Source organism: Ascaphus truei, chromosome 4 (assembly GCF_040206685.1).
Source record: "Ascaphus truei isolate aAscTru1 chromosome 4, aAscTru1.hap1, whole genome shotgun sequence".
Lineage (NCBI taxonomy): Eukaryota > Metazoa > Chordata > Amphibia > Anura > Ascaphidae > Ascaphus > Ascaphus truei.
Genome location: NC_134486.1, coordinates 218440894 through 218467176, shown reverse-complemented (window position 1 = coordinate 218467176; position 26283 = coordinate 218440894). Strand labels below are relative to the sequence as shown.

General features: G+C 45.3%; 1 protein-coding gene and 1 long non-coding RNA gene across 2 annotated transcripts in view; both read right to left on the bottom strand.

Moving 5' to 3' along the window:
- Positions 1-9032: 9032 nt before the first annotated feature.
- On the bottom strand, positions 9033-16495 carry LOC142492047 (uncharacterized). The gene is made up of 3 exons (XR_012800692.1): positions 16360-16495; positions 9867-9952; positions 9033-9088 (listed from the first exon to the last, which is right to left on the bottom strand). It is a non-coding gene; the product is annotated as an uncharacterized LOC142492047 (long non-coding RNA).
- Positions 16496-18451: 1956 nt separating this feature from the next.
- The window catches only part of LOC142492354 (uncharacterized), a 39776-nt gene continuing 31944 nt past the window's right edge, over positions 18452-26283 (bottom strand). The window contains exons 3-5 of the mRNA XM_075595001.1: positions 21700-22092; positions 20236-20622; positions 18452-18897 (exon numbers count right to left, since the gene is read on the bottom strand). Coding sequence (XP_075451116.1) covers positions 18452-18897; positions 20236-20622; positions 21700-22092 — 1226 coding nt within the window. The remainder of the gene's footprint in view (positions 18898-20235; positions 20623-21699; positions 22093-26283) is intronic.

The following is a 26283-nucleotide window of genomic DNA, read 5'->3' as shown; positions in this document are numbered from 1 at the left end:
CCTAATTAGCATGACAGGTGACAGAAATCAGGCAGCAGACAAACTCTGGTCTGGATCTCTCATCCCTCAGTTCCAGCGCTTGCCAAACTGTGGGATGGAGTGTATGTATTATAAGGCTGCACTCCCAGGCCAAACAGGATAGAAACTGTCTAGTATCCTGGGAGCCCTATATACGGAATTTATTACCATCCCCTGGTTTCTGTCACATATCCTCCCCCCCAGCTCAGACCTCGAGGGATGAGCGACCATGGATATTAGGGAGTGCATCCTTGACAACCCGTCAGCATTGCCATGTTTGTGCCCTGACCTGTGTTCCACAGAAAATTTAAAGGGTTGTAGGCTTAGGAACCACCTGGTCACTCTAGCATTCTTTTCCCTGTTTTGACACATCCAGGTAAGGGGTGCATGATCTGTGACCAACCGGAATTTTCTCCCCAACAGGTAGTATTTGAGCGTCTCTACAGCCCACTTTATTGCGAGACACTCTTTCTCTACTATGGAGTAATTTTTCTCCTGGGGATTTAGTTTCCTACTTAAATAAAGGATGGGGTGCTCCTCACCTTGAGACTCCTGGGAGAGTACCGCCCCCAGCCCTACCTCAGATGCGTCGGTTTGGACTACGAACTCTTTGGAGAAGTCAGGTGTGACCAACACTGGTTGGGCACAGAGAGCTTCTTTCAGGCTTCTAAAGGCCTGTTCGGTTTCGGGGGACCACTTTACCATTAGCGGTCCTCTTGCTTTTGTGAGGTCAGTTAGTGGGGTTGCCTTAGTTGCAAAATTGGGAATAAACCTTCTATAGTACCCAATTAACCCCAAAAAGGTCCTTACTTGTTTTTTTGTAACTGGCCTTGGCCAATTTTGTATCGCCTCCACTTTGAGTGTTTGGGGTTTGAGTAAACCTCTGCCAATAGAATATCCCAGATACTTGGCCTCCTCCAGACCAATAGTGCATTTAGCGGGGTTAGCAGTTAGTCCAGCAGACCGGACTGCGTCAAGCACAGCTTGGACCTTTGGAAGGTGGGATTGCCAATCTTCACTATGGATTACCACATCATCCAGGTAGGCGGCAGCATACCGAGCATGTGGTTTTAAAATTTTATCCATCATTCTTTGGAATGTGGCGGGAGCTCCATGTAAGCCAAAAGGCAACACCTTATACTGAAAGAGGCCGTCTGGGGTTGAGAAGGCTGTCTTTTCTTTTGCCCTTTCTGTGAGGGGAACCTGCCAGTACCCTTTTGTTAGGTCTAGGGTTGTGAGATATCGGGCTTTGCCCAGTCTCTCTACAAGTTCATCTACCCTGGGCATAGGATAAGTATCAAATTTTGACACCGCGTTTAGTTTCCGGTAGTCATTACAAAACCTTGTTGTACCATCTGGCTTTGGGACTAAGACTATAGGGCTGTTCCACCCACTTTGGGATTCCTCAATTACACCTAGTTTTAGCATTTTTTTAACCTCTAAACTTATAGCCTTTCTTTTGGCCTCTGGGATTCGGTACGGTTTAAGGTTAACTCGGACCCCCGGTTCAGAGACTAGGTCATGTTCAATTACGCTAGTTCTACCTGGCCGTATAGAGAAGATTTCTTTGTTTCTTTTCACTAAATTCTGAACCTCTCGTTTCTGATGAACAGACAGGGTTTCAGCTATGCTAACCTCTGGGTCAGTTTCTTGATTCTCTGACGGACCTGGGGGTACTAGGGTTAACAAGACTTCTCTATCTTTCCAGGGCTTGAGTAGGTTTATATGGTAAATTTGCTCAGGTTTCCTCCTACCTGGCTGCCTTACCCTATAATTTACTTCTCCCACTCTTTCCAAGACCTCATATGGCCCATGCCATTTAGCAAGGAATTTACTCTCCACGGTGGGAACCAGAACTAGTACCCTATCACCTGGAGAAAAAATTCTGACCCTAGCACCCTTATTATATGTATTCCTCTGTGCTTCTTGAGCTTTCTCCATGTGTTCCCTCACTATGGGTAGGACTGCAGCAATGCGGTCCTGCATCTGGGCAACATGCTCTATTACACTTCTGTAAGGGGTAACCTCATGTTCCCAAGTCTCTTTGGCTATATCCAGTAAGCCCCTTGGGTGTCGGCCATACAATAGTTCAAACGGGGAGAAGCCTGTGGATGATTGGGGAACTTCCCTAATGGCAAATAACAGGTACGGTAACAAACAATCCCAGTTTTTCCCATCTTTATCAACCGCCCGCCGTAACATGCTCTTTAAGGTTTTATTGAACCTTTCCACTAAACCATCTGTTTGTGGATGATAGACTGAGGTTCTGAGATGCTTGATTTTTAGGAGTTTACATAGCTCTTTCGTTACTTGGGACATAAATGGTGTTCCCTGGTCAGATAGAATCTCTTTAGGAATCCCGACCCGGGAAAACAGAACTACTAACTCTTTTGCTATGTTTTTAGCTGAGGTGCTACGTAGGGGAACTGCCTCCGGATATCGGGTGGCATAATCTAATATTACCAATATATGCTGATGTCCCCTAGCAGACTTTATTAGGGGTCCTACTAGATCCATAGCAATCCGGTCAAATGGTACCTCTATTATGGGAAGGGGTACCAATGGGCTGCGGTACGCCTTGAACGGGGCGGTGATCTGACATTCTGGGCATGAGGAACAATAATTCGTAATTTCTGCCAGAACCCCAGGCCAATAGAAGCTTCGGAGAACCTTTTCTTTTGTCTTTTCCACCCCTAGGTGTCCCCCCAATGGATGACTATGTGCGAGGTGTAATACTACGTTACGGAATGTCCGTGGTACCAACAATTGTTTAGTTGTAACTGATTTCCTTTTATCAACCCGATATACTAGGTCGTTCTCTACCTCGAAGTAGGGGTAAGCAAGTGACCTATCTGGTTGGCCAGGAGTACTATTCTGGTCCCGTATATTTCCCCTTGCTACCGCTAATGTGGGGTCCTCCCACTGGGCCTTCTTAAAACTCCCAGGACTGACCTCTAGGTCAGCGAGGGTCTTATCCGGTTCTGGGGTGGTAAGTGTCTGCTCAACATCTTGATTTGGGGTATTCCCTACCAAAGTAGTGATGGGGAAGGGAATTTTACAGCACTCCTCCTTTTCCCCCTTCTTATTTGGGACCTCGTCAACCTCCATTTCTGAAAAAGGGAAAGGATTTGTTTCTTCTAATACTTCGTTATGGTCCGCTATTGAACTCTGGGCGCTATTCTGAGCGGGGGACCACATTTTTAGAAAATGGGGAAAGTCAGTCCCTATTAACACATCATGTGCCAGTTTGGGTACAATACCCACCTTGAAATCTAAAGAACCAAACTCTGTTTCAAAAAAAACATCAACAGTGGAATATTCATGATTATCCCCATGTATACAACAAATTGCCACTCTTTGTGAACTGTTTCCCTGTTTCTTCTTAATGGGCAAGAGGTATTCGGACACTAGTGTGACCATGCTCCCAGAGTCAAGAAGTGCCCGAACCCTCTTACCATTAACCTTTACAAATGCCCACAGATGGTTATTCAAGGGGTCCTCTGGGCTAGGGCCCATACATTGGGACAACAGCGAATAAGGTTCCACGCTGTTGCATTGCATGGGCTCATCATTTAGTGGGCAGATTTTTGCTGTGTGGCCCCTCTCATGACAATTTACACATTTAGGTACATAGTCTGTGTCCCACTTAGAGCCTTTTCCCGGCTCCCCATGTTGGCTATTGCCCTTAGTGTGCGAACCACTGTTGCTGGTGCTGCGTGAAGGTGGTCGCCGCTCTTCAGCGCCCCTTAACCCCGGTACCCTTTTACCGTCTCTGGAAGAGTCCTGGAACCTCGGGTAGTGGGGTTGCTCCACGACTGTGGGTTGCGGGTGCTCTTCTGCTGCATTGTACCTTTCTACGAGGGCCACAAGCTCATCCGCATTGTGGGGGTCACTCCGACTGACCCAACGGCGTAAGGCAGAGGGAAGTTTCCTCAAGAACTGGTCCATGACCAACCGTTCCACGATGTGGCTGGCTGAGTTGATCTCGGGTTGTAGCCACTTCCGGGCGAGGTGGATGAGGTCATACATCTGGCTTCGGGTGGCTTTATCCATCGTGAAGGACCATGCGTGAAACCTTTGGGCGCGAACAGCCGTGGTTACGCCGAGGCGGGCGAGGATCTCGAACTTCAATTTTGCATAGACGTTAGCTTCGGCTGGCTCTAGATCAAAGTAAGCCTTCTGGGGTTCGCCGCTTAGGAAGGGTGCGATTAGACCAGCCCACTCAGCTTCTGGCCATCCCTCTCTCTGTGCCGTGCGTTCAAACGTGAGAAGATAGGCTTCCACATCATCCGAGGGTCCCATCTTCTGAAGGTAGTGGCTTGCCCTGGTCATTTTCGGAACTGGGGCTGCCGCTGCCAGTGGAAGGTTACTGATAGTCCCCCTCAGGATCTCGAGTTCCTGCTGTAAGCCCTGAGCGAACCGCTGTTGCTCCTCTCTCAGCAAGCGGTTTGTCTCTTGCTGGTTTGCATTCGCGTTTTGCAGGGCTTCATTCGTCTGTTGCTGGTTTGCATTCGCCTGTTGCTGGTTGGCATTCGCCTGTTGCTGGTTGGCATTAATCTCTTGCTGGGCTATTAGCAGCTGTTGCTGGGCTGCATTCGTCTGCTGCTGGTTTGCATTAGTTTCTTGCTGGGCTATTAACAGCTGTTGCTGGGTTTCATTCACGTCTTTCTGGGCAGCGACATTGCGTACCAGCGCACCCACCACGTCTTCCATCTTCTTTGCAGAGGATGAAAAAACTTTTTTTTTTTTTTCAAAGTTCTTCAACCCGCAGACCCCCTAGTGCTCTGCCCGCATTCTCCACCATATGTGACAAACGGCTTACTCCGGGGCTCCGTCGTTTGTCCGGGACTGTTTAGAACACGGTCTTTTAGGGTAGGTTAAATGATGAGGCGTCACGTACTGTTCCTTTAAACAGGCTATGCCTGGTTTATTCAGTCCCAGGCACTGAGACTGCCACAGTGCATACAACAGAAAACAGATCAAAACAAAAGCTGCTCACCTGAGCGATAACTTAACTTAGATATCCCTGACTCAGGGTTGGAAGTGGCTTTTCCACTTCCAACATCAAAACACGGTACTTTTGCAGTCTTACACAAATGAACAGAAAGATTGAACCTGTTTGGGGAAGAGGCTTCTCCCCTCTGTAGTTCAGCAGCCTTCCAGCCTCCTGGCTCTTGTGGGGAGACCAGAGCAAACAGGAAATCAGTCTTTCATACCTGATTCCTAATTAGCATGACAGGTGACAGAAATCAGGCAGCAGACAAACTCTGGTCTGGATCTCTCATCCCTCCGTTCCAGCGCTTGCCAAACTGTGGGATGGAGTGTATGTATTATAAGGCTGCACTCCCAGGCCAAACAGGATAGAAACTGTCTAGTATCCTGGGAGCCCTATATACGGAATTTATTACCATCCCCTGGTTTCTGTCACAATATGTACAGTATATGTATGTATGGATATATAGCGAAGGTCAGCAGCCGGCAGCGGAGGGAGAGAAGGACGGCATCCTGCAGCGAAGCTCGTCAGCGGCAGAGGACAGCAGTGGTGGCGGAGGGAGAAGAGGACCATGTGAATGGGACAGGAGCGGGACAGGAGGGCGGTAGGGAGGAGTTAGAGGGTGAGTGGGTGGGTGGGCGGGAGAGGGTGAGTGGGTGGGTGGGCGGGAGAGGGTGAGTGGGTGGGTGACTGGGTACTTGTGGTGACACACTAATACACACACACACACACACATATATACACACACATATATATATATATATGTGTGTGTATATATGTGTGTATATATGTGTGTGTGTGTGTATTAGTGTGTCACCACAAGTACCCAGTCACCCGCCCACTCACCCTCTCCCGCCCACCCACCCACTCACCCTCTAACTCCTCCCTACCGCCCTCCTGTCCCGCTCCTGTCCCATTCACATGGTCCTCTTCTCCCTCCGCCACCACTGCTGTCCTCTGCCGCTGCCGAGCTTCGCTGCAGGATGCCGTCCTTCTCTCCCTCCGCTGCCGGCTGCTGACCTTCGCTATATATCCATACATACATATACATATATACATACAGTATATATATATATATATATACACACACACACACACACACACACACACACATATACACACACACACACACACACACACACACACACACACATATATATATATATATACTAGCTGAGAGCCCCGGCGTTGCCCGGGATATTTGTGGTGTGGGGGTGGCATTTGGGTGGGGAGTGGTCCACGCGGCCCATGGCGGTGTGCGGTGGTACTGCTGCTGTGGCTGTACTGATGGTGATTGTATCGGTGTGCTGATTTGGGAGGGTTTGTTGCTGATGTGGGTGTGCCGATGGGGGAGGTGCGAAGGTGCCAATGTGTGGGTGCTGATGGTGTTGATGGGGGCTGGGAATGGTGGGGAGCCGAGAATGCCAGTGTGCTGGGGGGGCATGGGATACCGGTGTGCTGATGTGGTGGTGCTGGGGATAGTGTGTGTGTGTGTGTATACGTGTGTGTGTATACGTGTGTGTATACACACACGTGTGTGTGTATACATGTTTGTGTGTGTGTATACATGTTTGTGTGTATAAGTGTGTGTGTGTGTGTATGTCTACGTGTGTGTATGTCTACGTGTGTGTGTACATTTGTGTGTATACATGTGTGTGTGTATACCTGTGTGTGTGTGTGTATACATGTGTGTGTATACAGGATGTGTGTGTGTGTATACGTGTTTGTGTGTGTGTATGTCTACATGTGTGTGTGTATGACTCCATGTGTGTGTGTACGTGTACATGTGTGTGAGTATACGTGTACATGTGTGTGTGTACGTGTGTGTCTACGTGCGTGTGTGTGTCTACGTGCGTGTGCGTGTCTACGTGTGTGTGTGTCTACGTGCGTCTGCGTGTCTACGTGTGTCTACGTGTGTGTGTGTACGTGTGTGTATACGTGTGTCTACGTGTGTGTGTGTATACGTGTGCCTACGTGTGTGTATACGTGTGCCTACGTGTGTGTATACGTGTGCCTACGTGTGTGTGTGTGTATACGTGTGCCTACGTGTGTGTATATGTGTGTGTGTGTATACATGTGTATACGTGTGTCTGTGTGTATACGTGTGTCTGCTGTGTGTATACGTGTGTCTGCTGTGTGTATAGGTGTGTCTGCTGTGTGTATAGGTGTGTCTGCTGTGTGTATACGTGTGTCTGCTGTGTGTATACGTGTCTGCTGTGTATAGGTGTGTATACGTGTGTCTGTATAGGTGTCTGTATAGGTGTGTGTGTGTGTGTGTCTGTGTACGTGTGTGTGTGTGTGTGTGCCTACATGTGTGTGTCTACATCTGTGTGTGTGTGTGTCTTATGTATAGAGATATATATAGTGTGTGTGTGTGTGTGTGTGTGTGTACGGAGGGATCAGGCTGGAGATGAAGGAATATGTGTGGGGGGGGAGCTGATTACCTTACAGTCGGCAGCATCTTCTTCGTGCAGGCCGGGAGACGGACCCTGCAGTCATCTGGTACGGAGGGGCAGGGATCGGACGGGAGCCGGACAGAGTGGTGATATGGGGTGGTTCCGTTGTTGCTGGCCAGCCGCCGGGAAGGGCGGGGGGGTCAAGGCCGGGCAGCCGTTAAGGAGGGTGGAGTGTGTGTGTTGAGGAGGGTGGAGTGTGTGTGTCTGTTGAGGAGGGTGGAGTGTGTGTGTGTTGAGGAGGGTGGAGTGTGTGTGTGTTGAGGAGGGTGGAGGGTGGGTGTGTTGAGGAGGGTGGAGGGTGGGTGTGTGTGTGCGTTGAGGAGGGTGGAGTGTGTGTGTGTGTGTGTGTGTGTTTGGCCCGTCACTCCGCCTCAGGCCAATGAGAGGTGTGCGGGGGCGGGCGGCCCAAGGGACCAATGAGATTTCCCCTAGGGACACCGGACATCCAGACAGGCAGGCAGGCATACAGTGCTTTCACTAATATAGTATAAGATATATACACACACACACACATATATACACACACACACACACACACACATAAAGACACACACACATATATACACACACACACATATATATATATATATATATATACACACACACACACACACACATATAATCACACATACTCACCACCTTGCTGCCACCACTGCTCCGGGACACAACCCCTCCCCCCCTCCCACTCCTCAGTGTACACGCCTTTCCCCGTGTTCTGGCCGGCGAGGGGAGGGTTACCGGTGTAGTCCTACCCGGGGCTGGCACAGGCCTCGGGGGAGCAGAGGGGAAGGGGGGAGAGGCCCGAGGAGCCGCTGACCCCGCGGAAGCTCCGGTATATCTCTGCTTTCCGGCCGGTGGTGAAGGCCGCGGAGAGCCTGGCCAAGCTGTACGGGAGCCGGCAGCTGTACGGCCCGGCGGGGCACAGCAACTCCTCACCGTAGCGGCTCAGCGATAAGTCGACTTACCGGTCCGCCTCGCCGGGGGGACCGGACACCGCCGAGGAGCCCGAGGTGGATGTGGAGTGCAGCTGGTACCCAGAGGAGGAGGGCGGCGGGGAGGTGGGGCCGCGGCCTAGCTCCTCTGTCTCATCCCCAGGGTCAGCCCGGGAGCCGGCGGAGGGAAGGAGGGAGGAGAGCCCCGGGGGCAGGCCAAAGAGGAGCGCGGCCGGGTGTGAGGTGAAGAACCGCAGGGGGAGGGATATATATACACTGTACTGCACACACATGGGCGAGCTGGGGGTGTGTATATATTCCAATATATATGGACGTTATGACAGATATATACACATACTTTAGTGGTATAGAGATTAAAACATATACACACAGAATATATATATGATATACTATATTATATAACAATATATTATAATTAGAATATATATATATATTCTAAGCTAAGTATAATATATTCTACATCTATATATATAAAACTGAAAGTGTTGTTTGTGCGTCCCTGTAGACAATTTGATTGGTCCGTCTATCCCGGGCAACGCCGGGTATATCAGCTAGTTATCATTATGTGCTAGATTAAAAGATACAATTACACAAAAAAAAATTATAATCACCAATTTTGTTCTGGCGAATATCCTTGTCCCAATTTCCTGTTTCTTCTTCATCGGTTCCTATAAGGAAACAAAAGTTGACATTTCTGCATGCAAATGTTTGTCTGAACAAAGGCAGTGTTGAATTTGGTCTTATGAAGTAAATGTATTGCTCTTTTATCCTGAGCCAACTGCAGGGTTCAAGAGCATTGAGATTCATTATCTCTTACTCCTTTATTAAGTTCAGTTTTTTGTCTCCGTCTTTTCTGTGTTGTTGGTTTTGCCATTAAAATCAGGTGTTTAATAAAAGGGGGGGGGGGTGGGATGGGGAAAAGAAACTGTAAGGTTTGTGTTCCAAAAGAAGCAGACAGAATGGATTAGGAATGGGTTAACATTCTGCAAACCACTTTCATTCATCTACCACAATCAATTATTATTGCCTAAATTCATGCGATAAATGTATTTATTTTATTTCTGTGTACTAACTAGCACTACAAGGAGCATACAAATAGGTACGATGTAAAATAAAACACCCCACATCCCAATGTATAAACTAGATGTGATTATAGTGGCAGACCAGAGGATTATCCATTTGGAAGCTTCAATCAACTATTTACTTTGAGACTTTTCATCCAGATCCCAATCCTCCTCCCACCCACCCACCCACATTCCCCCTACTTTCTTTTTCTCGCTCTCACGTGTAGTTTTTGAGCCACATTTTTATTATGTGAACACACATACACACATTGTAAAATAGTGTGTAATAATTTTTATGCAGGCACATTCATTAATTGGGCAAAAAATACATTTAACTTAAATACGTTGATGGTATATTTTTAGTTGTTTAAGAAACTCATACCTGAAGATGTATACATCCCAAATACGATTGGCCTCAAATCAGGACAGGTAAATTGGCTAGCCCGTGAAACTGTAGGACCGCTCCCTCTGCAGAATAGATCTAGTAGTTAAAACCAATGGCATGGAGGGTAATTGAATGTAATTTGCATTAAATATGTACCAATTTAAAGGGGGAAAAGGGATTTTGGAATAGAGCAACAGGATAAGTTTCTGTTCAGCATTTTTTAATGCTTTTAACGAGTATACAAATCCCCGGTATCGGTAAAGACACAACCACTAGAATGTTTAAGACGTTAAATAAAGTAAACCGACAGAAAAAAAATTGACGGGTATTTTTAGATACATTTTAAAATTACACATAATAACCAAATGCTTTGAAGTGTCTTTAAAACCTTTATCTAAAAGAGTGCTTAAACCTTGGAAGGGAAAGAAGAGTACTGCAATGTAATTTTATATAAATCTAAAAAAATTAAAATAACACTTAAAATGTCCTACCGATGCTACATAAATGATTACAAAATGTTGACGTATGGTAATTTTTATCACCGTGGCTTTATAGGGAAGTTGAATGTGAACATTTGCACTTAACTGCCTGAGCAATGGCAGTAAAATGAGCTGGAGCAGACAGTTCAAAGGTCACTTCACGGTTCCTTGGGTTGCAATTTGAAGAGGCCTGATCTAAACACTTGAGATCGGGCTGTTTCTAAGGTGTTGTGCAGGCCTGCACAACTTGTAAAGTGAGAAGGGCCGAAATGCTCCAAGGAAAACAGATTTGGGCCGCACAAGTAAAACAGCATTTAATATTCAAAATTATACATTTCTTTTTTTAAAAGCCTGTCACGGAAAACCAGCACTTTTACCACCTTTATAACTTCTTGGATCAATTCTCTAGGCAGGACAAAATTGTTGAATAAAATGTTTTTTTATGGTGAGACAGCAGACATACAAAAAATGCACAATGCATATCTCTCCCATCACCCCTCATCATCATCTCCCACACCCTTCATAATCTCCCCAGCACCTTTCACCCCCCCCCTGCACCCCTCATCTCCCTCAGCACCCTTCATCTCCCCCACCACCCTTTGTCATCTCCCCCAGTCCCTTTCAGCAGTCCCCCTCATCATCAACCCCCCCACCCCCCATATCTACCTGATCATGGCAGCGGCAAAAGCACTGGCGGGCCTAAGCCAGGAGGGAGGGGAGCTCATCAGTGCGGTAACTGCTGGTGCTGGAGCGGGCTCGGGGGGAGCGCGATAGCACATTAGCCCTGTACCGGAGCGGGCTCGGGGGGGGGGGGGGAGAGCGCGTTAGCGCATCATCCCTGTACTGGAGCAGGCTTGAGAGGGAGCGCGTTAGCACATCAGCCCTGTACTGGAGCGGGTTGGGGAAGAGCGCATTAGCCCTTTACTGGAGCAGGCTCAGGGGGGGGGGGGGGGGGTGGAACTGCGCGTTAGAGCGTCAGCCTTGTACCGGGCCGCACAGGGAGTCCCGGCAGGCCAGATGCGGCCCGCATGTTGTGCATACAAGTAAACTATTGATACAGTAAGTACACATCTAAATATGAGGCCAGTGTGAGAGACAGCGAGAACTCCATTCAAGTCACGCTTCGGAGCATTCTGAATGACTCTCCTAGTTGGTAATTAAATATGCTCCAAATTTCACAGAACCAAACAAAAAAGAAACATTACTATTTATACAAGAAGCGCAAGTAATTGAAAATTTCACTTTAACCCTGTGGGTGCTCCAAGACAGTCGCTATGTCATGGGATCTAGCACTCCAGGGACCCCATAACAGCTTTTTTCCTCCCAAGCTTAGATCCCGTTCTGTGTTCCCATTGAGAACAGGACACAATTTTAAGTATAGGGAAATTGTGGTGACCACGTTATGTCGGAGGGGGCGTGGCACTCTGGTGCCACAGCCATCAAAGGGTTAAAGGTGATTGCATCCTTGTAAGGAAATCAATTACATCAATGCACTTTTTTTATTTATTACTATTTTTTAAACAACTGCCCCATTCCATTCCTCAGTCATTTAATACTTGGCCTCCCAAGTACATACTGTATACAAAGAGAATGTTTTTTGAAGCGTACAAACACCTTAAAGCAGCATTACAAGCTGCATTTGTTACACACACAAAAAATAATAATTACAGGATTAAGTGGGGGGCTCCGGAGCTGAACCCCATTATTTTAGCTCTGGGGACCCAGATTCCAGAGATACTTACCTCCATAGCGGTGCTTCTATCTCTGCAGTCTGTGTGCCGAACGAAATGGTGGCGTTTAAATGTCCCACGTCACGCATGTCAAAAGGAAGTCGTGACGTCATCCAGTGTGCCTTCCTATTGGCACACGCAACCAGGACATTTAAACTCCAGAGATACCGGCACACCCTACAGAGAGGTCTGTATCTACAAAAGCAGGGGGACCCCGGAGCTAAAATTAAAGGGGTTCAGCTGCAGCGACTCCCTTCTTCAACCCTGCATTTAAAAAAAAATAAAACATGCAATGTAGCATGTAATTCTGCTTTGATACCCCATAGTTCAAATAGCACTAGGACTTTAGGCCACCTGATGAGGGCGAGCCTCATTTTCTTTATCATACCCGGACTTTGGAAGGTGGGAAGCTCAGGGGAAAAGTAAGGAAATACCTCAAGGAAAGGGTGTTGTATAAGTGGAATAGCCTTTCAACAAAAGGTGGTAAAGGCTAACACAGTAAGGAAAGTAAAGAAATGCTTGGGGATTACATAAGGCTATACTAAATATTAAAGAAAGCAACGGATCAAATATTGTGTGAGGTTTTACAGAAACTAGGGCAGACTAGTGGGGCCAAATAGTTCTCATCTACCTTTTAATTCTACATTTCTAATACATTTCTCAAATGCATGAGGAGGCACAATAGTGTTTCAAGACCTTCAACATGAAAAATATACTTTCTATTATACATTTCTTTTTTGTAACTTATATTTCTATTAAAGTTTTCAAACTTAAATGGGAGAGGAAAGGGTATAAAAAATAAAAAAGGAGTGGGGGGGGGGGGAAACAACAATTTTGATCAGAATTCCTAACAAGCAGCAACAATCACATTACATATCATACAATATCTTATAAACAACATAACACATTCCGCCCAAACTACTCCCAAAAAATCTCTTCCTCCCGGGGCACCCTCCTATACGGCAACCCAGACCTTATCATACTTCTCAGTAGTATGATTCAGGAACGAAGTAAGTTTCTCCATCAATTGGACATCATTAAACCTTCTAATAACTTCTCTTCTGGAGGTCGGGAGTGTTTTTTTCCACGCTGCTGCTGCTACAGTATAAGGAGTCGGGGAACACCTCTCCCAAAGAGGGTTCACCTCTTACCAGCCGCCGCTCGGCGTACCGCTGCGCCTGCTCCAGAGGCACGCCGCATGGGACGGGTTTGTATATAATTACCCTATTCACCGCCCCACCTCTCCGGTCTTTTAATTATTTTATTTAACTTTTCGTCCTGCATTTATGGTTACTCCAAACAGTTTTATTTTAAGATTACACAATAAATATGAAGTTTTAACTAGGGTGTATATCTTTAGTGCCACAATATAGGGATTCTGTCTTTCCTCTCACTCAGTCCACTATCTATTCCCTGTGAGCACCACCCCTCCTCCATACTGTTTGGTGTATTAGTCCCTCTCCATTCGCTTGAGCAGGGTATATCTGCTATACCACAATTTGCAGATTTTATCCGTTTATATATATATATAGATCTCCTAACTGTCCTCATCCTCTCCAACACCTATCAGGTCCCCAGTAACATCAGTTGTAATCTTTTGGGGGTGTAATATCAGCGTAACAAAATTTTATAGATATTCTCTTTTGTTACCGTACAGATAGAGGTTTTACCCGCATTGTTCCAGATATCTTCCCAGTACTCCCTCGATATTTCAGTCTGAAAATCCAAGGCCTACAGGTCTATATATATATATATATATATATATATATATATATATATATATATATATATATATATATATATATATATATATATATATATATATATATATATATATATATATATATATGAGGTATCCTGTTTTGAGACTAAACCCTAGTAAAGAGACGATATCAAACCCCTTTGATATGTTTTTGTTTTACATAGGTCTTCAAATCGGGTGTAGTTAGGAAATGCCTCCTCATACAAACCCTGACAGATAAAATGACGAACCTGCATTGTGACGGTGAAAAGGTTAACAAAGCTCACTAATAAAGGTTAAGCCCACTTGGTTACCCCTGATCCGCGTGTTGATATCCTAGAGTATCAGCTCTTGGACCCAGTTGTAAGAAATGCATTACTGTGACTGTGTGCAAATTTTGCGACACTAAAGATTTATTTGTGTGTGCCTTTCCTGGGGTGCTGAGAGCGGGAGATTTCTAGGCTGTAAGTTTCAGGGTGGGTTTGCCGGAGAAAGTCTTTACAGAATGTGTCTATGTATCAGGGTTCCAGAGTTATGGGATACCCCAAAAGTTGGATCCGGGAATCGAGTGAGATTCTCGGATACAGCCAAGCACATTGCTCCGGGCAAACTCGGACTCTGAAAGCGCTGTTACGACTCATAGCCAGGATTCCTGCTGCAGCATCTTCCAGACAAGGTAAATTGCCATGAAGGGGTTAATCTATACCTGGAGCCATACACAGGGTTCCTATTATAAAGAGGGGTCCCTAGGATAAGGAGGGGTGCCCAGATACATGCCAAGGTACACTGTACATGGTATAGGGGTGCAGGGGGTGCTCCAGCTATGTGATAAAGCTGAGAGAGATTTCTTGTGTGTAAAAAGTTTTAAAAGTTATTTCTAAACTGTGTCAAGAAAGAAGGGTAGTCAGTGTAGGCAGTATAGCCCCATACTCCATCACTGACACCAGAATAGGGACTTACACATTTTATCATACAGGACACAGTATATTTTATAAAAGAATTATGTTTAATAGGTATATGTACCGATAACCTGTGAATGAACTGTGGGATTTCCAAGTCATGGATTCCGAGAGATCAGATGGCTACCAAGCTTAGTGCCTATGGGTCTGTTCGTAGTCCGGACTTGAAAGCCTCAGGGATGCCTAGGCGTTAGAACAGGAGGGCTACTACAGTTCTGCTTGAGTATCTGCATCCTGGGCTAACACAGGGCTATCCGGCCACCATTTGCCAGATCCCAGACTCTGTGGAGCCTGGAGCCACGAGGGGCTCAGTATGCAAAGAGGCAGAGGTGTCAGGTTGGCACATGCCTCTTTGCAGAATGACAAAAGGTGCCCACCCAGCTTTACAATACCAGCAAATCGGCATTAGAGGTTGGCGAATGGGGCACTGAAACCCATAAAGAGCCTTGCAGCCAATCAGGAGCGCAGATTCCAAGCGCCAAACCAACAGCGGCAAATTCAAAGATGCTCAGTAATGAATAGAAGCGAGCCGGCTCAAAGATTATGACTCAAGAATTCTTCTAAGTCCCACTTCTGAAGAACGTAGTGGTCACGGCTGGCATTGCATGCCAAAATCAGTTCCAGGACTTTCGTGAGTATCTCCCGGTCATTGGAAAGGGCTCCTACAGAGGTCATTTTTGTGAATTTCGTTTAAAGGATAGATTTATTCGTTAGCCCCGTTCCCAGTAAGTGTGTTAACCTTGTAAATTGTGTTACATTGTGTGTATGTCTTTTCCTGAAATAAATTACAATTTATTTTACCTCCTTGCTTTGCTCAATCAATGATCCCAGTATAAAAAGGTGTTGACTTGGTCTCCCGTGACATGCATATAACTAAACAACTCAATTTGGGGGAGAACATACTTTCTCATCATTTCCTCAAATGACATTAGCTTATCTTTTCCTATCAAATCTCATGCCTCCAGAATCCCTCTTTGTCTCACAATTTCGAAACTCTGTCCCCGAAAATCTGGGAGAACCACCAGGTTACCAAACTGGGAAGCTGGCCAAGATGAAGCCGACATAACCCTATACTTTTTTTTGGCCATCTGCCAAAGTTTCAAAGTAAACCCAATTACTGCCGGTTCCGATTGTCTCCCAGATCCAGTCCCTGCGCCTGACCATAGTAAAGAGGGCAGCACGACCGGGCTTTTGAGCGAGCTTTCTAAATCCACCCTATACATTTCTTTTAAAGTAAAAAAGTTTTCAGAAATTAAAAAGGACTCACTTGGAATAAATACATTACATGTAATGAAAAATAAGACAAACATTCATATAGCAACACAAACAAGGTGATGTACTTCTGTGATCTAATAAAATGTATAGCTAAAAGCAGCAATTCAGCTTGTTTATTTTATTTATTACAGTATTGGAACCAGGAGTCCTTAGTCGCTCTCCTTGCTCAAATGCCGTTAAATTACAGTATTATTTTTTTTTATGTAATAAACATGAACTTCAATTTTACGTGGGATTGCCATTTTAAACTACAAAACGTGAGTGGATGTTCATTTTTAGTTTTGATCAACTTATCAAATGACTTGCCTTTGGAAGCATACGCTGGATTTATTACCATGAACACCGGCTCCATGAGGAACGTTGAATCCAGTATAACTGGTCACTCCAGAAGAAAAGGAGTCTTCATCACTTGCTATGTCTTCTGGCTCATATCTTTGCCGTATAGATCTTTAAAGAACAATTATAGCATGTGTTATATATCGGCACCACCACACAGAGATCACTGGGCAATATTTTAGAGCTCACATAGGTGATTATAGGAAAAATTGTATGTTAATGGATGGTGTATACGTGAAGCACAATACTATAGATGAGAGCGATTGTGTGGGGATAATACGATACTCCTCGACTCCCATGGTTCTGGACCTAATGAGCCCCAAATCAAAGAAATTTTACAAGAATTTCCTCCTAAATCCTCATTTCCCCTACGCACCCGCCCCCACGCGGGTCCCAATCTCTGCTTTTGCACAGGTAGGGTCCGGTCCACAAGAGGTTAACTACCTATCAGAGCATCCAGGGCTGATGTCATCCCGCGACGTAGGTCCAGAAGGAGACACATATCAAAAAAGGGGCGGGGGGGTGTTTAAAAAAATGACAGCTACACAATTTTTTATTTATACAGGTCACTTAAGTGAGCTAGTCCCTCTAGGAAATCTTAGCATAAACACAACACATGTGTTAAGACTAGTGAGTAAAATCATTAATAGCTGTATGTGATGTTTCTGCATCAATATTGTCCACACAAAAAATTGCCATAACTAAACATTGTCTTTAGGAGATAATTTACATAAAATTGATCTTTAGCACTAGCAATCGGGAGCAGCCATTTTCATATATACTGTACACCAAAGATTTTTAGAACCAAAAACCAAATGGTCAAGTGCTTTACTAATTAGACAGCACACAAATTAAATTACCAAACAAAAAAGCGGTCTACCAAATTACACAATGGTTCATCAAACATTCACTACATAGAAAAAGAAAGCAAAAAAAGGCTGAAAACGGTCGCCTTTAGCACACACGAGAAAGAATTCATAAAGCAGCAGCAGCAGCAGCAGTACCATTTTTACTGAAATCTTTGGCTATGTTTACCTTAACTACACTGACATGGTTGATCTCAGAGGGCGAGGGGGGGAAGGGGGCAGGAGAAAGAGTATAAATACATTCTATCTCCCTATCGCCAACTACTTAGAGGAGACTTCATAATCTTCCTTTAGTTAAATGGTCCAAAGAGTATGTTGGACTTTAACAGATCACAAAATAAAAACAATGAATCCTAAACCACAAATGAGTAACACCAAAAAAGCCGTTACCTTCCACCACCTAAAATAGAAATAACTGATAAGGTTGCCAATATCTCAAAGCCCTTACGTTACCGAGGTGGCGAGGTCTTTTCTTGCTGTTCCTTGGATTTTTAAACCAACTGCAGGCTGCATTTTCTTTACTATTTGTGTCTTGTACAACAGAGGTGCGCAAAGTGGGGGGCACAACCCCCAGGGGGGGGGGGGGCAGGAGATTGTCCTGGAGGGGTGCGGGCAGTTGCAGAGGCCCCGCGCTCTTCCCCCAGGCATTTAAATTAAATGCCGGGGGATCTCGTGAGGCCCCTGCAACTGTTTACTTACCGGGATTCAGCCATCTGTGTTGCATCGCCATGGCAACGCGGCGTCAATAGACGCCGCGGCACCATGTGACCTGACGTCCCACGCCCACGCAGTGTCAACTGACGTGGCTGAAGGAAGGCAGGAGGCGCAAGAGCCGGGGGCAGAGAGACAGGGGGCGCAGCACCAAAAGTTTGCTCTCCCCTGTTGTACAACATCAGGGATCGCGATCACAACCCCCTCCCCCAATCCCATAAAATGCCAAAAATTTACTTTTTATAGGGCCGTCCAAAATAACATACTTCCTTGGGGACTTTAGATGGTGTCCCAAATTGATTTTGGGCTGGCCGTAGACTTAGATTTTTAGAAAACTTTAGGGGTGTCCAAAAAGAGGCTAATGAACCTCTACATTTTTTTGCCCTTTGCCCGTGGCCGTGTGGCACAAGTGAACGCTACAGTGCTTACACATGAGATTTACGCATTAGTGGCACAACAAAGAGTTCCTCTGTGGTCCAGTCATCTTACCTTTCTTTCTCAGGCTCTCCTGATGGAATTGGTCTTCTGGTTCTCAGACTATCTTTTATACATATAGATTTTTTCAACTTTTGCTCTATCTGATGCATCTCAAAGTCTTGGATAGTCATATCCTCGGGGACTTTTCTTTCCCTTGCTTGTTTTTCTAGAGACAATCCCTGAACATCTTTTACTACTGAAGACTGTGGCTCTGTACAGCAATCTTCATCATCATCATCATCATCATATGCAATCTGCCATAGCCGTGTCTGCTTGCTAGGACTGGGTTCTTCGTGTATAATGACTGTAGTTGTGCTTTTTTTAGGCGAGTCACATTTGGCTACACCTTCACAGGTCTGTGAATCTGAAAACTTTGACCGAGTTTTCTTTCTTAAATGTTTTAGCTTCTGTTTTTTCATCCTTGTAGCACGGATTGGTTTATTGTCCTTTTTTCCTGAAATATTGGGGGGGGAAATTGGTACAACAGATTGCCAAATGTATGCCAGCATCCTTATACACTTATGCAATCCTGATTCTAACCTATACAAACATTAAAAAAAGACTCATGGCTCATTGTTCAGGTCACTAGTGCCGCTTCCCAACAAAGGGGATGAAAAAAATGCAGGCACAACGTGGGCTGGTGAGTGAGCCGATGCGGCCCATAGAAATTGGGCACCGAATTAGTGAGCAATGGGCAGGAGATATTAGGGGGGGGGCATCTGTAGGAGCAGGAGGGAGCAGGGTGGGGTACAGTTGGTAGAACAGGAGTGGATTTGGAGTATGCCATTGGTTGACCAGTAAGTGGCCCAATGGTAATTTTTGGATTATAAACAAATACACATTTAGTCTAAAATAGGAATAATCCCCTCAAGAAAGAGCATTACTTGGCAGGTTACAGGTTGGGCATTAATGGCCAGGTAATGCTATGTCCTTTGGGGATTATGTAAAAAAAAACAAAAAAAAACACTGTTTATTATTTAATCATACAAATAAGCTATTTTGCTTTACTCTTTAACCCTGCCTTAATACCTTTATAACAACTAAAAACATACAAATTAGGTCTGTGCTAGTTCTACTTTTGATTATTGGAAAAAAAAATGTTTTAATTATACACATACATACACTACCGACACACTTTATCACACTGCGGCCAGATCCGCAAGCCGGGAGATTTCCCGGCTTGCTAGTGGCCGCCCCTCGGCGTGCCGCGCGTCACGCGTCTTCGGGAGCGTGCGCCCCCTGCGCTCCCCGAGGGAGCCCTGGTGTCCCGCGATCGCGGGACAGCGGCAGGGGGTTCCGGGGGACCCGGCGGACCCGGCAGCGGTAGGGAGAGCGCCCCGATCGGAGGGCGCTCTTCCGCTGCTTCGGCGCGCGCCCGTCACTCTCGGGCGCGCGCCAGGCTACTGCTGCGGCCAAGAACGGGCAAATGCTCGAATAAACTTGGCCGCAGCAGTACATACACACACACACACACACACACGTGTAGCCAAAACTGCTGGGAAACAATCTCCTTATGTATCTGTTTTTTCATTTACAGAGAGCGAAAAGGGCTGAGAGAAGGCAAGGCAAGCAAAAAAAGACGCGGGGGCAAGCGAAAAGAGGAACGAGCAAAAAGAGGGCAGAGGGGGCGAACGACAGGGGTGAGTGGTAAGAAAGAAAGAGAGGGGTAATAGAGATTCACGCATTTGTGGCACAACATAGCGTTCCTCTGTTCTCCAATTATCTTCCCTTTGCTCTGCGCTTTCTTTCTCAGGCTCTCCTAATGGAATTGGTCTTTTTTTTCTCAGACTACCTTTTTTACGAATAGATTTTTTCAACTTTTGTGGTATCTGATGCCTATCAGAGTCTTGGGTAGCCATATCCTCAGGGACTTTTCGTTTCATTGCTTGTTTTTCTATTGACAATCCCTGAACATCTTTAACTACTGAAGAATGTGCCTCTGTACAGCAATCTTCATCATCATCATCATATGCAATCTGCCGTGACCATCGCTGCTTGCTCATAGAACCGGGCTCTTTGTTTACAATGACTGCAGTGCTGCTTTTTTCAGGCGAGTCACATTTAGCTACACCTTCACAGGTCTGTGAATCTGAAAACTTTGACCGAGTTTTCTCTTTTAAACGCTTTATCTTCTGTTTTTTCATCCTTGTAGCATGGATTGGATGGTTGTCCTTTTTAACTAAAATATTATATATAAAAAAGAAGAAAATTTGGTATGACAGATTGACAAATGTATGCCAGCATCCTTATACACTTATGCAATCCTGATTCTAACCTATACAAACATTAAAAAAAGACTCATTGCTCATTGTTCAGGTCACTAGTGCCGCTTCCCAACAAAGGGGATGAAAAAATTGCAGGCACAACGTGGGCTGGGGAGTGAGCCGATGCGGGCCATGGAAATTGGGCACCGAATTAGTGAGCAATGGGCAGGAGATATTAAGGGGGGGGCATCTGTAGGAGCAGGGCGGGGTACAGTTGGTAGAACAGGAGTGGATTTGGAGTATGCCATTGGTAGACCAGTAAGTGGCCCAATGGTAATTTTTGGATTATAAACAAATACACATTTAGTCTAAAATAGAAATAATCCCCTCAAGAAAGAGCATTACTTGGCAGGTTACAGGTTGGGCATTAATGGCCAGGTAATGCTATGTCCTTTGGGGATTATGTAAAAAAATAAATAAAAAAATCACTGTTTATTATTTAATCATACAAATAAGTTATTTTGCTTAACTCTTTAACCCTGCCTTATTACCATTATAACAACTTAAAACATACAAATTAGGTCTGTGCTAGTTCTACTTTTGATTATTGGAAAAAAAAGTTTTATTTACACACACACACACACACACACACACACACACACACACACACACACACACACACACACACACACACACACACACACACACACACACACACACACACACACACACACACACACACACACGCGTAGCCAAAACTGCTGGGAAACAATCTCCTTATGTATCTGTTTTTTCATTTACAGAGCGAAAAGGGCTGAGAGAAGGCAAGCAAAAAAAGACGCGGGGGCAAGCAAAAAGAGGAACGAGCAAAAAGAGGGCAGAGGGGGCGAACGACAGGGGTGAGTGGTAAGAAAGAAAGAGAGGGGTAATAGAGATTCACGCATTTGTGGCACAACATAGCGTTCCTCTGTTCTCCAATTATCTTCCCTTTGCTCTGCGCTTTCTTTCTCAGGCTCTCCTAATGGAATTGGTCTTTTTTTTTCTCAGACTACCTTTTTTACGAATAGATTTTTTCAACTTTTGTGGTATCTGATGCCTATCAGAGTCTTGGGTAGCCATATCCTCAGGGACTTTTTGTTTCATTGCTTGTTTTTCTATTGACAATCCCTGAACATCTTTAGCTACTGAAGAATGTGCCTCTGTACAGCAATCTTCATCATCATCATCATCATCATCAGATGCTATTTGCCGTGACCATCGCTGCTTGCTCATAGAACCGGGCTCTTTGTTTACGACTGCAGTTCTGCTTTTTTCAGGCGAGTCACATTTAGCTACACCTTCACAGGTCTGTGAATCTGAAAACTTTGACCGAGTTTTCTCTTTTAAACGCGTTATCTTCTGTTTTTTCATCCTTGTAGCATGGATTGGATGGTTGTCCTTTTTAACTAAAATATTATATAAAAAAAAAAGAAGAAAATTTGGTATGACAGATTGACAAATGTATGTCAGCATCCTTAAAACACTTATGCAATCCTGATTCTGCACCTAGACTAATGATTTTCAACCAGGGTTCCGAGGAATCCCGGGGTTCCGCAAGCTACCAGTGGAGGAGCAGGAGGGAGCAAGGTGTGGTACTTGGTAAAACGTAAAACAGGGGTGGATTTGGAGTGTGCCATTGGTACACCGGTAAGTGGGCCGTTGGTAATTTTTGGATTATAAACAAATACATATTTTTAGTATAAAATAGGAATAATCCCCTCAAGAAAGAGCATTACTTGGGCAGGTTACAGGCTGGGCATTAATGGCCAGGTAATGCTATGTCCTTTGGGGATTATTGTTTAAATCAGAAACAATTAATGATTTTTTATTTTATTTTTTTTAATCGTACTAATAAGCTATTTTGCTTTATTATTTTATTCTTTTACAAATTGGATCTGTGCTATATCTACTTCTGTGTGAAAATATACTGTATGTGTATGTGTATATGTAGCCAGACTTGTCCTCTTCACTGTAACGATTTTCCCTGTTCTGGAGCGGCTGCACTGTGGCTTCAGGTCTCGCGGCCCTGAGGCCAGGAAACTGGCCCAGGAGGATTAACTCTGCGGGATTCAATGCTTCCGAATTGAACCCAGCAGTGCTGATCCTCCTGGGTTTTCTGCATGGAGAGAGAAAAGACACTCACCTTTCAGATGAGCCATCTCTGCATCAGTGTCCCCACTTGCTGAAGGCAAGTTGTATTTCTTTTCCACTAGATGACGTAGATGCCATTATATGGGGCTGTACATCACGAGAGGGGGGAAGAGGTCAAATTTGATCCTCTATATAATGAAGCGGGCTGGACAAGATAAGTAACACTGCCCTGCCACCTTGATGATGTAGATGACCAAATATGGTCATATAGCTCTTCCTCGTGTAGAGACCCATATACGGACATCTTCATTATCCAGAGGTAAGGAAATACAGCCCTACTTAACTTCAGCGCGCGGAGACATTGATTCCAACGGAGAGACCGATGCAGACGGGTGCGCAGCGCATCTGAGAGGTGGATACCGGTATTTCTCTCCCTGGAGATGGCCCGTTCATGCAAAAGATTAACGCTGCAGGTTCCAGTCAAAAGTATGGCACAGCACAACGTTAATCCTATAGGGTCGCTGACTTGCTGTCTGTGGTCACAGGTTTTTTTTATGTGGTCACAAAGATAGTCAGAGGAGAGAAATAATACACAATATGGGATTAATAAAACCATATACACGGTGGCGGTTTTCCCATTAGGCCCGGACCTAGGGTGGCAAGTTACCTCCTTTTCTTTCCCGTTCACTCTCTTCCCCACCGATTGCCGGGGGAGCCATAGCACGGGGCCTCTACAGTTCTTATCTTCTCTTTCGTTCTGCCCTCCTCCTTCAGGGTCAAATGACACCACGATGTCTCATTACCATGGCATCACGTCATTTGATGCTGGAGGAGGAGGGCGGCACGAAGGAGGAGCACAGCACCAGGTAACAGCCTAAGGCCGCGATTATAGTGGTCGCGACGGCACATGCCGCCCAAATACTTGAATTCCGCGAAGGGGAACATAATGCGTGCGGAGGCGCGATGGAGAGACAGAATCCAAGAGAGACAAATTAATGTCTCTCCATGTGACGGCAGCGTGACGGCAGCATCACTGTAACAGGAGACTTATACCTGTTCACAAATGTGCCTCTAATCCAGCAGTGTGGTGGTTAACTGCTGGTAGGCAATTAACTAACCCCACCTACCTGATTGCTTAGAAAAGCCTGTCTTGTGAGACAGGAAGTGACTCCTTAGCTCACTTGTGAGCTGGACTTTGGAGACAGAGCAGTGGTTCTTGAGTCTCCCAGGAGAGACTGACCAAGAGAACACAGATCTCTGGAGCTGACAAATAAGACTTCTAAACCTGGATGCTGACATTTTATGTGCACACACGAGTGCGGTTCCAGGAGAGCAGAGAAGCTTACTCTACAGCAGCTAACAGATAAGACTTTCATTCTTAAGAGACTTCTTCTTATATATGCTTATTTCATGCTATGTGTTTTGGGCTGGGAGAAATGCTTGACTAAGGGAGATGTGAATTAATTGCATAGTGTTTCACTAGAAATACTCCCAAGTGAATAGAAGCTTTGTTCCCCCCCCTGTGTTTGGATGGTTTCCTGATGAAAAGGAAAAGGCACAATAAAGCCTTTTTATAATTTCACCTTATAAAAAGTCTCCAATTGTGTACCTCTGTGAACGTCCGTCTACATATGTTGTCCGAAGTGAGATGAGAGGTGTCTTTGAAGTTAAAAAGGACCGGAGATTTTTATGTGAAATTTTTTTTGTTATGCTTTTTGCCTACAAACAAGTCTGAGCAACTTAGAAAAAAAAAACCTCATGCAGCAGAGATCAGAGTTAAAGGGATACACACCACTGAAACTTACAAAACCACAGATGGACTCTTTGCCCAATCCCAAGAGGAGAGAGACTGCTTAAACAGCTAAACCTTATTTGCCTATCACAAAGGGTAATATGGTCATTGAAATAGGGGTTTTGCCTTCCAGCCATAGTCAGGGTTCAAGAAGTGAGTCAGCCCTTAAAAAGGGATAGGTGTTTGTTGTTTTCAAAAGTTTCGCTGAAGCAGTGAATACAGATGGTGACCCACGAGTGGTACTGATTTTGCAAATAAAGGTTGCCACACCGCATAGGGCTACCAGCTGTGAATGGAGTATATACAGAAACGTGTGAAAATTGATACAAGACTGTGCTGAAGCAGGGGAATTTTTAGCAAACAAATGCTGAGTGTAAAATTGCCCTATAGGGGAAAAAGGTATTTCAAAGCCAATTGCTGAGTGTTGAGTCACCCTGCCGGGAATGAAAGAAATAGTCCACTGCAAAGAATGTTTTTTTTTTCTGCAAGTAAAAAAGTCTGCCTATATATATCTTGGGAGCAAAACCCAAAGTGTGAAGTGTGAATGCCATAATACCCAAAGATGAGACTGAAAATTACTGAACTCAGGCAGAAAACCAAATTCTGTTGCTGAAGCGGAGAGATTGCACCTAGCAAGTAAATGGTGTAAAGCAAATATACTTTTTTTACCTAGCAACTGCACATCTTGTATGGGAGAAAATGCATGCACAGTACTGCTGATATTGGGGGGGAAAAAAATTACCCAAGAAAGTAAAGTCTGCAGAGATGCCTGTGAGAGCTACGACCTCTACAAGCAAAATATGCCCATCTGTAGACCTACCACAATTGGGGGTTCTAGCAAATACAGTGGCAACAGCTGCAATAGCGCCTCCTGAGGTCAGGAAGAAAATTACACCTGATAGCCCCAAAATGGAGGACAAGATGCAGCGTTCCTGTAATGAACCCTACCCCACGGAAGAGTGGCACTTCCAGTCCAATAAAGAGGAAGACATCTCTTACGGGGAACCCGAACCGAGTCACACCCACAAAACAACCCAAGAATGGTGGGGGTGCCTGAACTCGGCACGAACAGAAAAGACCGCTCCCTTTGATGACGAATATGATCAGCAGGAGACAGAGCAGGAGCAGTGGATCACCGAATATTTCCGTCAGCTATTACAGTTGCAAGAAAAGCCGGGTGGATCCAGTGACGCTGCTAAAATTTCAAATGAAGATGGAGAGCCCAATATCCCTGAAGGGACGGTGTCATCCAAATCAAAAAGGCGGAAAAAGAAAAAGAAAAGCGGTTCTTCACTTACCGTGGAAGGAACAAACACGTCCGCAGATCCTGTGGAGGAAAAGGGGGACCGAGTTGCCATGCAGCCTAGAGAAAATGGAGAATTCGTCCCGCGGTTAACCGAATATCCAGAGGGCCCAAAGGCAGAAGTCGTGTACCCCAAAGAAGTGTCGGTCCGGTGCCAACAGTGAGGAACCCTCAACCAACCATCCCAGGGAAGTGGAGCCGGAACCAGTGAGTGACGATCCCTTGACCAGCCCTGAAGATGCCCTGAAAAATGCCAGGCATGACTGTGATATGCTCCGTGAACAATTGAAAAAAAAGGAAGATGGTTACACAGAGCTACAGAAAAATAACGTGAAGCTACAGGAATATGTGCTCGCAATGTACTCTTTAGCCAGGACAGAATTGGACGATCTCAAGACTGAGCTAGATACT